At 36.6% G+C, this 15,437-nt stretch overlaps 1 protein-coding gene across 8 annotated transcripts in view; it reads right to left on the bottom strand.

The window, feature by feature from the left end:
* Positions 1–15,437, bottom strand: part of GLT1D1 (glycosyltransferase 1 domain containing 1) — a 64,417-nt gene that overhangs the window by 32,912 nt on the left and 16,068 nt on the right. For all 8 annotated transcript variants that reach the window (XR_012676510.1, XR_012676511.1, XM_075168137.1 and 5 more), the window contains 4 exons: positions 14,588–14,639; positions 9,669–9,705; positions 8,396–8,452; positions 440–535 (listed from right to left, as the gene is read on the bottom strand). Coding sequence is in view for 6 of the 8 variants with exons in the window: in XM_075168137.1 (XP_075024238.1) it covers positions 440–535; positions 8,396–8,452; positions 9,669–9,705; positions 14,588–14,639 (242 nt within the window). In the remaining 2 variants the exon portion in view is untranslated. The remainder of the gene's footprint in view (positions 1–439; positions 536–8,395; positions 8,453–9,668; positions 9,706–14,587; positions 14,640–15,437) is intronic.

Consider the following 15,437-nt stretch of genomic DNA (forward strand, 5'->3'; position numbering starts at 1 on the left):
TAGTTTACAGTGTTGAGCCATAACGATGGGTGGTAAAATTTGCTTGTAACTTCAATGATATTGATTAGCACACATGCAAATCAGTGTAACAGCCACAGGACAGGAAGATAAAAAAGTTATTTTGAAGTAGGTGAACTCTTCTTTTGTCTTCCATTAATATTGTGTATAACAGCAAAATAGTTTTCCCAGCAAGTAAAATCATCAAATATTGCTTTGATTTTAATGCTCTGTTATTCCCAGCAGGCTGGAAAAGACGCAGTACAGAAATAATGTGTTGAACAGATCAATTCTGTTACATGAGCATTTCTTTTTTTAAATGTAAATATGTTACGAAGTTTTCTGCAATGAATAAAACAGCTTATGCCAAACTTAGAAATATTAAATGAAATGCATCGGCATCCAGGGACAAAACAAGGGTATTCAAATAGCAGGTACCTACCTGAAAACACATCTACTAAATACAGAGGGTCTTTGACTCTTCGAAGTCCGCATATCAAAAGAAACATATGTAAACTGCCTGTATCTGTAGGAATGTCTGTAACAAATAATTTAAAAAGTTTGAATGCAGATAAAGCTGAACACTCCAAATTGTTTCATGAATGAGCACATAAAAGTCTAAAAGCAGTAATAGAGTGGATTCTGAAAAATTCCCATTATTGTTCCCTCTGTTTCTTGCTCTCACATCAATCCTCAAATCAACTCAGTGGAGAACTTAATCATGCACATCATTTTATAGGGCACAGGGGTTCATTTCCAGAGGCAGTGAATGTGCAAGATTTGGAGAAATGGCCAGTGGCCGGTATTCTTGACCACCAGAACCCAGCTTTGACTGACAAGGCAACTGTACAAATCAGTGTGTTTCTCAATTTTTCTACCCATAAGAAGAAAAAAATTGCATCCATATAATAACTCAACACCTGTTTCAAGGATATTGTGAGGTTTAGTTAATCAAAGGCTGTAGGGATTAGAACTCTTCATCTGACACCTTTTGTTATAAAAGATCAGGTAAATGTCCCATAGTTATCTACCCCTAATACGCCAGCACTGCTGCAGAATAATTAACTAGAAGTTAAATTATTGCAAAGCATTTGTTTTAACCTTATTGCTAAGAAACACAAGTGAAAAATAATTCGGGAAAAAATCTCAACATGGGAGTTTTTGACATTGAAAATCTCTCTTGCAAATACACAGCAACAACTCATAAAAAATAATTTTGTAGGCTATATTAGAAAAAGAAGATACGATGTATGATACTGCAGTTGCCACTGGCTCTATAACAGCACAATTAATTCAGAACATAGTTCTGAAGAAGGGCCACTATGTGATGAACTTTAGTAAAATGTGTTTATGATAAAACAACATAATTCACAAATTGCTGAATGAACACACATAACAACAACATAATTTAATAAACACTAGAGGGGTTGAAATGGTCATGTTTGATTTACCATACTGAACAAATCAGTGTGCTGTCCTTCAGTTCATGTATTTATTGAGCAAGGATGGATGACGTATTATCTAACACTAGGCAGTTCAACAAGGAGCATCAAACCGCTGCTCTTCAGCAGCAGGCTGTTTGTGGGACGTTAATGCATGGGTGCCATGCCAGGGCTATGTCACATAGCTACCAGAAGGGCTACGCTGCATGGTCAGAATGGCTGTCTGTGGGATTTATGATTAACAGAGGAAGGCAGCAGGACAGTTGTGGTGGCATGGTGATCTGCTGCTGCTGAACACTGCAGAGCTCCCTTCTCTGAGGCCTCCTGCTCCTCCCTTTCCCTTCCACTCTCCACCAGTTGCAGGAACAACTCAGCTGCTTATACAGCATCACTGAATTGCTGCAATCTGTAATTTAAGATCACTCAAACTTGGTACCGGCTTGTGTTTCCTCACCGTGTTGTATAACTTACAAGGTCTGCTCCAGGCCCTGGAAGAAATATGCCAGGAATATCTCCCTTCATGTCAAGGAACTGGATTAACATGAGCTCTGCATCAAACCTCCATTTTGGGGGAGGGGGAGAATCAAGAGAGTGGCGATTCACGACATACTCAAGTGCTATTGCTTTTAAAATTAAAACTCAGTTCAGGGCCTTTTAAATGCTCCCTGTCACAGGGTTCATTATTGAGTCTGTTTCATTTAACTTAAACAGCTTGAGTTGTCAAGAGTGGCTGCAGCAGACACGGTAAGCAATATTTTACTGGTTATTGGACCAAGCAATATTTTGTAATTTATAATACACAAACATTTGGATTGAAAAAGCCATTCTTCTGGTGCAATGGGCCATTAATACTGTTTGTTTTTAAGACATGCAGCAGTGGTTTCAATTCATGACATAAACTCACACAAAACAAATTACTAGAAAGTGTCAGCAAAATTCAGATTGCATTTCAACCATCCATATGGCACAAATATTAATTTTAAATTATGAACTCCCACCTATCAATGTTCAGCTCTGGCTATTTTGGAATAAACTGAAAGTTAGCGCTGAAAGCTCAGTCAGACAGTGGTGAGAAACCAAGTCTTCCTGTTCTCACGTAGAGACAATAGAATTATTGCCCTCTTGATGTGATAGTACACTAATCAACATTAACTATGCTTGAAATAACTGCTTCTTTTTACCTCTTAACATCTTTTTGTTTCTTAGAGCTTTCAGTCTTTTCATTTTATTAGACAAGGGTTTAAAGTGCTCTGACAATGACAAGCCCTAATAGACCGATCCTGTGCAGTCCTGACTGCCGTTCTGCCCCCTGTACGAAAACCTTAACCCGAAAGAGAAACAGGAAACTGGCCCTAAAGTAATTGTACTTTGTAATTTGGATTTTGCCATTCAGTTCCTGTGGCATTTAAAGGTACTTCTCCCAAGAATCTCATCAATAACAGTCTAATTATTTCACTAGTAATAATATTTATTAATGAAAATATTCCACTTATTTGACCTTTATTATTTTGAAAAGACATTCACAAGCTTGAACTCTCACTGCAGACTATCCCCTTCTTGCAACTTTACAAAGCCCTACTTGTCTATCATGAAATTTTATGCACTTTCCTCTGAAATAGCAGATATTGGGTACACTGGACTACAGACTGGATCCTACATGGCATTTCTAAAAACTGTCATAGAAGGGCTAGTCAAAAAAGGATTTGCCTCTGCCATTCAATTTAGTGAAGTGAGAATCAGTTGTAGGTTTTTTTTATTGTATGCTGTAGATCTTAGTCATCACCTAATTCATTTTTACAGGCAGACCTTCCCCACTCAATCTGCTTAGAAGCATATAAAGACATTCCTGAGAAGATTGCGTTACCACTGCCACTGTTTAGTGCTGGGAGTTTACTCATTCTCTGTCTACTTAAGATCAAACTTCAGCAGCACCTGTGTATCTTGTTAGCTTTCTGCTCATTCACTGAAAATGGTTAAATTCACGCATCAAGATGATGCCTGCATCAGTTTTTCCCCACCTGTTGTTTTCTCAAGCCTTGCTAGCACCCCTGCTGTGAAAAAAAAAAAAAAAGTAGCCATTTGTACAAGAAAGCAATCATTTTAGTATGCTTTGTCCTCACAAGAACACTGAAAAGGGGAACGTATTAAGAGGATAACTGCAATAGCTGCCTTTACCGGCTACAGCCATCAGCTGGGTGAAAACTGGTATTTGAAAGAAGACATTTTTTCTTTTTCCTTGAGCTTAAACAAGACTTTCAGTACGTGAATTTTTGCTATCATTCTGCCTTTCCCACATAGGCTAATTAATCTGTAGTAAGATACTACCACCTTGTGTGATTCAGTTCTGAAATGGAAACACATCAATATGGCACAATCAACTGATTTGCTCTTTTGATACTTTCAGTGTGTCACTATCTTGTTTGAATGACATGCAAACACCCAAATAACAAAAAAACGCTTGTGTCTGTTTGTCCCCGTTAGTGTTACAAAAGCAAAGATTTGAAACAGTACACTGTGCTTCATTATCTCTTAGCTCATGTATCCTTCTGTTTGCTTCGCAAAGAAAATACAAAATGGAAAGATTTGTACATAATCACTGGCAATAAAAAAAAAAAGCCTGCATGGTACATGTTTTCCAGCCATCCTTCAGAATCACTATACACTAAATGCAAGTCAAGCCTAGCCACTGTAATCAATGTATCCTTCAGTGTCAAAAATAATTGTTTAATGTCAGTAAGGGATGCTCCTTTAAACATGCGTTGTCAGTATTTGTCTATGGCTGTAGTCTGATTTGTTACATTGGCTTTATCTATAAAAAACAGCTGCACATTGGCCATAGCTAGTCGTGAGCCTCCTTAGCAGGTCACCTGTTTAGCAAGATGTGAGAGGTCAAAACAAGAACAGTGATTGATAGGATTATGAAAACTCATTCCTCTCAGCAGCTTGATGGTATGCTGTCCTGACAGGCCACACAGGACCACGGGGATGGTAACAAAATGGACTGCAGGTGAGCTGAAATGAGACAGACACAGTGGAAGATTAAGACTGACATGGAACTCCCACAGTCATGCAACTCCTTTTTCATGATGAAGCAGAGGTGGTATTACGCTGCTCAAAATTGAAACACAGCAATGTAGCATTGGCACTTAAAATTTCAGAATGAAACTGCATGATCAAAAGGGTATCCAACTGCTGTGCCAGTGTATTGGTTGATAGCATTGGAACCTGGCAAAAAATACATCGGCTAATGGATGAAATGTGATTAATACTCAGGATTCGTGTTCTCCTGCTGGCTGTGATTCTGAGTCATGGCATGGCCTAGAGGCAGTTTCTCAAATCTAGACTTATCTGTCTAGACTTACCCATTCATCTGCAAGCAGGCTTAATAATTGCTTGATATGAGGCAATGGCACTGGATTTAACTTTTGGTAAACTGTTTTGAGGTCTTCAGTTGCAAGACAGAATGAAAGAACGGAGTATATTAAAAATGGAAAACATTTTCATAATGCAACACTGGAAATAAGCGGTTTATTATTTAAGATTTCTTTGGCTCCTAGTTTGTTCCTTGTCTGAAGGAAGACAACAGAAGTTAAATGAACCTGTTAACTTCCAGGGGCAGGCTACTAATCCAGAAAAATTAGACTGCAAAATTCTCCAGCAATTCTTTTTTCCTGTTTCTCATTATTTCTAACAGATCAGCAACAAAAAAGCTCTATGCTTTCAGATCTGTTGGGGAACACAGTTTACTGCTGCTACCATATCATTATTTCTATGGTCAGCTATGTATCTGCACAAAATTTTACTATTTAATTTTTCTTATGTGGGTCTTTTTTTCCAGCATAGCTTTAGGAAAATACCATGCCTCTGTAAAACCCTGTCTGTGTCATGACAGGTTATGTAAACTTTTCAAGCTCTGAAAATAGACATGCTATGAAGCAGAAATTATCTGAGAGTAGAAAAATAAAACTACAAAAGTATATTGCATATTTTATTTGATAGGGCAATAAGCATCTGATCCTATGATTGTCTGTCACCTTCCAGAAAACCAGTTTTTAGTCTTATCTGTTGGGTAGACAAGCTTTCTCCGTTCATTAGTATGGACTTTGTTAGTTATCTATGTCTTCTAATCACATGATATCTAAGTGTTTATTAGGGTTTACATCTTACAAGCTTCAGCCACATTCCACTGAAATCAAAAGGAGCCCTTCATCATGGTATGATGACATCAAGCATGTCTGTGGTCTTAAGTAGCTATGTTCCATCCTTGAGCTAAGTTGTTAGAGATCAGTCTCAGTTTTCGCATTTACTTGGACTGTCTTGTCGTTTTCTGTCAATCAGTTTTCAGCAAAAGCCTGAACTTCCATTGTCTCTCTCAAGTCTACAGACAGGCATCTAAAATTGCTAATAAAACTGATTATGCTGTATATAGATTCCTGTATTATAAGGTCAGAGAAAAACATTCTGATCATCTGGTTTGACCTCCAGACTGACACAGGCTGTAGTACTTTCCTAAATAGTCCGAGTTACTAAATATACTGAAAACATTGTCTTCTTGAAGTCTGTGTTGAAATCTGCACTTGGTTCAGTTTTTTGGTTTGGCTACTGTTGTTTACAGTCTCTCATCCACATAAGACAAACACTGTGACGCTGACTGTTAACCAGAATGCAAATTAACTTTAAAAGCTCTTTTTTTGTAGGTAAATGTTTTAACAGCCAGCCACTGAAAATACTGCAGCTAGGAGCTAGCACACTAACACTACACAAACATCACCTCTGCAAGTCTCAAGTCTGCTGCTGAGACTGTGAAAAAAATACTAATTCCATGATTTTTGTACTGAGATTGTATTGCACCCATAATAACAACAATAAAAAACCTTTCCCAGCACTGCTTCAGTTTGTATTAGGCAATTGCTATTTATGTTAACAACCCAAACTATCAAATGAAATGCAAAAAAAGCTAGGATTCCTTAGCTTTTGGTTTAGTACCATTCACATTTGGGGGCTAGGGGTGGGGGAAAGTCTCCCACAGTAAAGTGTATTTGATGCATTCTGCCACTCACTTCAAACTACCATTAAACTATTTTTGAAGCCACTGCACTGCTTTAAAGAGATTATTTATGTACTGGTGTTATATTTAATTTGAGTCAGATGTTAAGGCTTTTCTATGACTGAAAAAAATCAGTACAAAGAATATTGATGAGAAGTCTGTTCTGTTCAAACACTTGAAATATTCTGAAGAGCCTATTTCATTTCAAAGAATAACTTGACAACGTATGGCCTGATCACCAAGGATGTTTAACACTGATGCCTCAAATGTATTACAATTTGCATTGTAGGGCATGTGTTATTTCTTTACATTCAGTCCTGGGAATCCTGAATTTGACAAATGTTCAAGGAAACTGCTAAAGATACAGGCTAGAGTTACCTGGAGAAATATTTCCCACAAAAATCATTACATGCCTTTAGATATGGAATAGAACTTCACGAAAAAAGTCTTTTTTTTAAAAAAAGGGATCATAAATGCCATGAGGTGAATGAGATCGGACAGCTTTATCTGCATAAAAGCTAGCGATCTTTTCAAGTGCACTTCATTGTGCAAGCCTACACTATCAAAATCGTATTCTTCTGAGCAAAACTGCCTTCTATTTTTTATAGTTTTCTACTGATTGCTCCAAGTTTAGTAGAATTTTAAACACTTTAAAACTGCAAATCCCCTGAAAAGCAATTCAGTGGGTACTCCTAATTAGTCTGTGGTAAGCACAAAGGTACAGCCAAAAAACCTGCCTCCATGTGCAGTATTAAAAGAAGTGGAAATTGCAGGCTGCCACCAGAGATGGAAATAGAGACAAGACTGATAAGATAAATGAGATGAAACAATCATAAAAAACAATACTGAATAATCTGATGCCAGTTTTCCAGTTATTATTTAACAGGCACAGATGTTAGCATCACATTTTAGTTTGCTTTTCATGTACATTATGAATTATTTTGCACTTTTGCATTAGTACACATTAGGCAAAAAACTGTCTCTAATATATTAGATGAAATGCACTTTAGGGGGAGCTTCCCCCTCCTCAATCTGTTGACTGCTCTTTTAATCATAAAATGGTTGGACATGAGATCCAATCAACACTAAGGCTGTGCTAGCAAGTGACAAATCATTTCACTTCAGAAAATTATTAATCTTAGTGGTGCTGTGCTTGTGTGCTATGATTTACTGAGAACAAAATAACCTCACAATGCTCAATTTAAAATTGGACACCGGTTTTGAATAATGGCACACATTTACTGATGTGATAAAGCAATTGAATAGTGAGGATTCATTCGTAACAGAGGGAACAGCTCTACTATAGAGATCAGATTGATGAATATAATATTGAAATATTTTTAGCACAGTAAAATGCCTACAAATTCTTCTTTTGGGGAAAGGCAGCTGTAGCAATTAAAGCATTGCCAAGATCAGGTGACTTTAAATTAGGTCATCTGCTTTACATGTCATTACTTTGGTGAAAACAGAGACAGGCTCTAGATCAAGACCAAATAATAAAACATCAACACGTATTTCCCTTCTTCACCACTTCTTCACCTCACCTGCTTTTCTGCAAAAGACATCCACGGCTTCTATCACACAGCTGTAAAGCACAGCATGCTCAGGTACTGGTGCTTTGGTCTAACTTACCTTCTAAGGGACATTGACCCATATGTCATGACCGCTTTGTCTTTTGGTGCAATTCAGCCCTGGACAGACCAGGAATCTGGAGGCAGTCTGGGTAGTTTACTAACCAGACTAATCTGATCAATATTGTGCCTGAATCTAATATTAAGAGGTTTTCATTTTTCATTTCATTAAGTCATTTTATTACATGATCAGTTAACCTTCACATTCTAAATTTCTTTCATCATTGACATCTACTAAGAATAAATACAGTGAATACGGAAAAAAAAGTGAGTTTTACCTGCATTTTGTAGAAATCTATACCAGTCAAATGTTTCACTGGGTGTAGTCTTAATTCCTGTATTGGAAAAAGAGAAACACAACATGTTTGATTGGTCCCTGGATGGCTGAACTATGGTTCTAGAAGTCTTGCCCTAAGAAAACAGTATTTCTGTCAAGCACACTGAATTCCATACACAGCTGTTCCCATCTCAAGTTTTTCTCTTCCCAACAATGTCAGGTTGTCTGCACAATCCTTCCATAGTCATCAGATTGAAATGCAATTGAAAATTTTGCACAATCACACAGTGTATGAACTTCTTTAGCAACTCAGGGAATTAAGCTCACTTACATCATGCTAAATTTGTTCTTTTAAACTCTACATATGAGATAATATTGTCTGAGGGAGCATATTATTCTAAAACAGACACAGGTCAGTTGAGACCCAAGTCCTTAACATAAGGCAAAGAAAGTAAATTAAATTTATATCAAAACTAAATATTAATCTAAACTGAACATGAATTTACTTGGTTTGCCTTATGTTAAAGATTAATTATTTTAGTAATAAACTATTTTATTAATTTATTTAATCTCTTAGTTAACTATTACCTCACAAGGGGCTTAAATATAGACTAAATATGGGCTAAATAGAGCTTACAATTATTTATTTCAACATAGCAGTTTTGAAAATAATTTTATTTTCTTTGAAAGCGAAATACACAAAATGGAGTGAGTTCTGGAATCCGTGGACAGTTATTTTTAGATAAATAAAATCAGGAGCTGTAGCTTAAGTAACCACATCTAAAACGCTGAGTTGAGTGTTCCCTAGACTACACACTTAAGTAATATACTTTGGATTAGATACTTGTTGGGTATCATTATTCTGGGAACTCAACTTAAAGCATTTAAAGGAATTTGGAGCTTCAGAGAATAATCACTCAGCATCTTGTGTGAAATCAGACTGAGGGTCTACTCCTAGGCTACCAACTTCTGTATGCTTTGGAGAAAGCTTGGTGTTACCTTCTCTTTCATATTCCTACTGTAAGGTATGTGGGAAAACATTTTTTTTAAAAGCACCAAATGAGTTGAAAATTTAGGCTAAGAGACTGAAATACTGCCTCAATTAAAGTCAATGGCAAAAAGCTCAACTTCAGTGGAGCTAGGACTTCAAACCCCATACCCATTTCAGCAAAATATTTCCAGGGCAAAGAAGGCAGATATATAAACATACAGGTACTAAACACATGATGCAAATAAATGGAATGCCTTATATATCAATATTTCAAAACTCTCACCTTGAGTTTGGACATATATTTTCTTCCTAGCATCTGGCTTTAAAGAGAAGGAGAAGAAAAGTAACTTTCACAGTTCACCATAAAAGATCTGTTCAATTTTCAAAAAAACCCAACTAGTATAACAAAATGCACATCAGTGTGATTTTGACTATTAAAAATCAAACCAGATACATTTAAGAAAGATACATTTAAGTAACACCAAAAGCCAACAGTCAGCAATTTAAATTACATTTACTATGAACATTTACAGTATCAATGAATCAACTTTGCAATTAACACAATTACCAAGTTAGTACAAACATATTTTTAGTTTATCTCTGTATCCTCTCTCATAATCATTAACCTGCTTATTGCATAGAAAATTAAATATTTCCCTAGAATAAAAAGATTTTCAAATACAGAACAGCCCTAGTTCCCCAAAAATGCTAGTCTTGAAAGAAAAATTATAGCTGGTTTTGAAACCATAGTCTACATTTATCCATACTAGAATTTTTAAACACATCAGGCGTGAAACAAACTCCATTTACCTCTAACCTTTTCAAAAACTGCTGTCAAACATACGTAGACTTGTCTACACAGGAAAACTGGCCAGTAGTAGTTATTGCAGAATATTCCCAAATAAAAATTGCATAAGAAATTATTTTAAAATAGCTGTAGTAAAAGAGGTAATTACTGCATTTCCAAAGTTACTCTTGAAGTGCTACTATGCTAGTTATTTAATTTAGGTGATTAAATAAGCAAGTTCTTATTTCAATATCTTCCTATAACTCCAACCATGAATTTGTGGAAAACATTTTTTTCCACAAAAACATCAAAATATTCTTGGGATCTTTCCACATTGAAAAAAACCCTGAGCCAAAAAACAAACACCACCACTCCCCAGCAAACAAGCAGAGTTTTTTGAGCTCAAAGTGTTAGTGCAAAGCTTTCCATTCAGACAATTCCCAGTTGTTTTAAAAGCACTGGCTGCAATGCCTGTAAAGGAGTAAGCTGAGGAAGGTATTACTCAATTGGTGTAGTCTCCAATAGATTTGCTCAATATTACCTTGAATGTTTCAGTTTGAAATTACATTCTTTCAAGCACTTCCACTAAGGCTACTGCTTAATTTAGCATCATAGCATCCAGAAACGAACAATCTTCTTTAGAGCACCAGTCCTTCCTATCTCGAGACTAAATCTTGCCTCCTTTTCGGTGCCGATTTCATTACGTAGAGAGGCACAGTCCTAGCAGGCTGCGACTCTCTGAGTCACTGACTATTTGCCTGCCATGGCTCTTTCTAAAGTGCAGATGGAAAAAGGACTACTAGATTGCCCCTCCAATCATTCCACTTTTGAATGGTGGGACACACTGCTGAATTCTTCAAGCTAAATATTGCTATGCAGACTTGCCTCTTAATGTGGAAAGTTGTTGGAATAACATAGCCAGAGTTAACCAAGGCAGAGCATCATGTATACCAGTGCATCATGTCAAGCTGCACATTAGTCTTCCCTTCTCCTCTCCCACCCCTACCCCCTCCTTAGCAGATTGTGAAATCACACCTGCAGGATAATGACTTGAAGGCAGGAAGAGAACTTGTACTAGGAGAACAAGAATTAAGACAGAAACAAACTGTTAAGCAACCAATTCCCGAACAAGTCAGCTCAGGAAATAAGAAGCCAAGGAAGCAGTTTTTTTTTTTTTACTTGCAAACATTTTGTTTTTCCCCTATCACTCCTATGTGACTGCCCCTCCAGTCCATTGCCCAGTCATAACAGTCTATTTTAGTTATTAAAAATGAACTGGAAAAAGAAATGGACAGAAAAGAGGTCATTAAAAAAGTGAATAGTCATCAACAAGTGGTTCACAGAGGGGAAGCAAGTGGTTTCTGAGAATGAGAGTGAATTAACTAAGTCACAAAAACTACATGAACAAGCAGCAAATCCAAACATAAATGAAGTGGGAAAAAAATAACACTGTTTACGCTACAGTGGAAGACTAAGGATATTCTATAGAGTTTATCTTTCAAAAGCTGTATGAACTTTTGTGTCCAAAGCATTTAAAAATAAGAAGAAATTGTTTAATACGTTATTTTATTACTTAACATTTTTTGGTCCTTCTCTTACCTATGAGTAAGTAGCATTTTAAATTATATCAGATCTTCCAATCCTAAAAAAAGCCTTGCAAACAATGGAGATGGCATTGCAAGCTGGAGGCTAACTTCAGAATTTAAAATTGCAGGACAAGTGGGATAGCTGAAATTCCGAGCTAGGACATAGATGCAGCAAAACAGAAGGTGGAAAAAAGCAGATGGGGCGGAGGGCAGCTTAAGCCAGCCTTGCCTCCATAGCTGACATACTGCACAGTTCTGCCTCAAAATCTGGTGGGTGAAGATAGGCTTTTAGTTCCCTAAAACCACTAAATTTTGAAAATAAGCTTAAGTTAAGCATCTGGTTTCATGCTCTGCTGGACCTTTAATGGCTTACGCTGAGTAAATATAATCCTGCCAGGGCTTGGATCTTCAAGAAGAAAATAGCAGGAATACTGTGTAACAGGGCATACAGATGTATTCACACTTTATAGATCAATTTTCTGTTATGTTCTTTATTTTAAATGGTCTTGAGGAGAATGGAAAAATGAAATTGAATGCTAATAAAACTGGCTTAGGTAATTCTTATGCACCAGTTTTACACTACTGAAATAAAACACTGACCATAAGCACAAGATGTTTTACAGTATTTCAAACTCACTTGGAATACAGATTATTACAAATGCTGTATTATGTACTTCATAATTAAAGATAATTTATCCAATGTAATAGAAAAGAATTTGTTGGAAGATACGGCCCTTGAGCACAGTGTCATTGCTTACATGTTCATAATTTAAATTCTTAATTGACTGTCTAACTAATAAAGCACACATTAGAGTAATAATGCAGTTCACATTAGTGTGAGTTAATATGTAAAAAGTGTTAATATTCTGTGACCTAGGTATGGAAATATGTATTCATATTCTTCACTGTTTGAAAGTAAATGTTTGCTGTCACCCTTTATATGAAGATACAGCTAGAAAAAGAACTCAAAACCCCAGCATTTAAGACACGGGTCAGCAGGTGGTATTTCAGTTTAGGACTTGACAGACTTGCCTCCAATTCCGTGTCTGCCACAGACCTTCTCCAAAACACTGAATGAGTCTCATAGGCCTGGAGCACAAAGGTGTTTAGGTAAAATCAATCAAAGTTAAGTACTTAAAAACATTTGAGGTGCTGATTTCAAAAGGATTTCAAAGTTCAAGTTTGTTTCTCCTCCTTATACTCTGTTACTTTTGTCTTTTTCTTGCATAAGATCTATAACAGAAGCTGTGCCCTTTCATGTTTACCCGTCATGAAGTTCATTGTAGTAACTATTAAAACCAAGTTATATTTGTAATGTAAATACCAGATCCTATGTCTGCTCATGTATCCTTTCAATGCAAATAGATTTTAAAAAATCAATTCATGCTGAAACAAAGTATTGAATATTAAATTGTTCTGTTGTGATATTTTTTAGGCAAGGGTGTATTAATTATTATATCATGATGCAAATTAGAACTGAAGAGATACCAAGCAGTTAGTTTCTACTTCTTGCATTTATTGTTCAGCTTCAGCTGATGTTTCTCAAGATGAGGTGAATGGAGCTAACAGCTTGCTGCAGCTGGAAGAGGATGGTCCTGCCTTACTCTTTTTATCCCAGTGTGTTGCCCCTTACTGTCAGCCAAATAGTTACTGCTTATCCTTCACTGGATCCAGTGCTCATTGCAGTTCTTTGTGATCCAGTACAAGTCTTTAGCCAACAAGTTAGTTGGAAAGCTAACCTTGCACAGAAAATCAGCTGGGCTAACAAGCCAGATCAGCAAGCCCTGCTGCCTGGTGTGGAGATTTTCACAGGTCACCAGTGCAGCCTGACGCTATCCAAAAGCACTCCTTGTACTCAAATGACTGGCACCTCTTTATGGTCTTCCTCCGCTTTTCAGAAATCAGGATTGAGCACTGTCTACTTCAAGGATTTGTCTCAATTTTCTCCACTGGCAATCTGCCATCAAGTCAACCACATAAGGGTGAAAATGTTGGCCCAGTCTATTTTCAAACAGGAGCATCAGATACTAAAAATAATTGCACTGAATGTCTGAAGTAGATTTGCAATACAGCAGATGCAATGGTACCTACTAACTGAAGAGAAAGAGAATGAACCATTATTCCTCCCGTTTTTTTGCTGACTAAATAATCTCCTTCTCCTACATTGCCAAATGTATTTAACCACTACACTGTTGGATGAAAATAATTTCATTCAGTATTTTTCCATATAACATTCAGCAGAGCGTGTTTCGTTTTGTTTTCAGAAGGAGAGATGAGTTTTAAGAAAGTTAAGTGCTATTTATGTGCTATATATCCCTCAAGGCCTGGTCAACAGGACTCTATATCACATATTGCTGGGCTTAGCATAACTTCAATTTTACCTCTGCAGCTCACCTTAAGAAGTTCATTCTATTTCCAGTGTTGACGAAACAAGTATTTTCAAATTATTCTTCAAAATTCTTTACGGCAAATAAAGCTCTTTAGTGGAATTTTGGCAACATGAAGAAGTTTATTAAATGATGCAAAAAGAAACAATATATGCATATGGCACCAAGAGAGACCTGATAACAACAGCAATGATTAGTTTTAAATGTTACAGAGAAGCACTTCCTAAACTGCTGTATACTCTTTTCAAATACTAAACAGCTTTTAAATGCCAGATCTATTTGACCTCTCGAAGTACATAAATATAAAATGCTTTCTCTGAAAGGAAAAACAGGAATAGAGAATATGAAGATTATTTCAATTCTCTAGCATTATTTAGAAAACATTTTAGGAGAACACATAGTTGCTAATACTATAAGCATCACCGTCATCATGTAAACATACCCACTCTGCTGCTGCCAGTTCCTTCATTTTCACCGTGAAAGCCACTGCAAACCTAGTTAAATGGACAAAAATATTTGGGATCATCTGCTTAAAGTGTTTAAACATAAAACCAGAAAAGTACTTCAGAAAAAATCTTTATAAGAACAAAGAGCAGAGGCTTATAAAAATCATTACAGATGGAAAGACAGAAAGCAGGCTTTCTATTTGTTTTACCAGAAAATATTGGTTAAACAAATGGTATCTTTTCAGGCTTTACAACTTAGAGCTCTTGGGGAGTTAAAGTGAGGATTTCTTAAAGTAAGAGAAAACCCAAATAATGGGAACATCCCCCAGTTTATCTAGATTAATATATACAGTTGCAGTAGTGAGTTAGCATTTCCTGTTTCTACATCATTGCAAGTTGCAATAGCCCTCTTCACAACCAGAAAGCTAGGTAAGAGGGGATCTTAAGTCCAGCTAGTTTCATACTATTGTTGTTTGGCAATACCCAGTCCCACTATTTGCAACTCATTGCAACTGAGTTTAGTTCAAATGAGCAGATGGATTTTTTAAAACCTTTCCCCAATGTTCTCTCCTTATTTCTAAATAGTCAAAGCTGTCAATGAGTAACAAACATCTGAGAGACCAAAATGTTATTCTTCAGGAAAAATATCAGAATTAAATAAACTGAAAAAGAAGAAAGGTGATCCAGTAACTGGGCTTCAACTCTGGAATCTCACAGACCTGGGACACTTAGCTCTGTAGCTCTGAATGTCAGGCATCTGCAGTGGAGATGAGATTTGCATTGCTGAGTTAGACACCTGATATTCCTTTATAACAAACAGGGAAGAATCGGGTGCCCAGAAACGAG

Source organism: Calonectris borealis, chromosome 18 (genome assembly GCF_964195595.1).
Source record: "Calonectris borealis chromosome 18, bCalBor7.hap1.2, whole genome shotgun sequence".
NCBI classification, from domain to species: domain Eukaryota; kingdom Metazoa; phylum Chordata; class Aves; order Procellariiformes; family Procellariidae; genus Calonectris; species Calonectris borealis.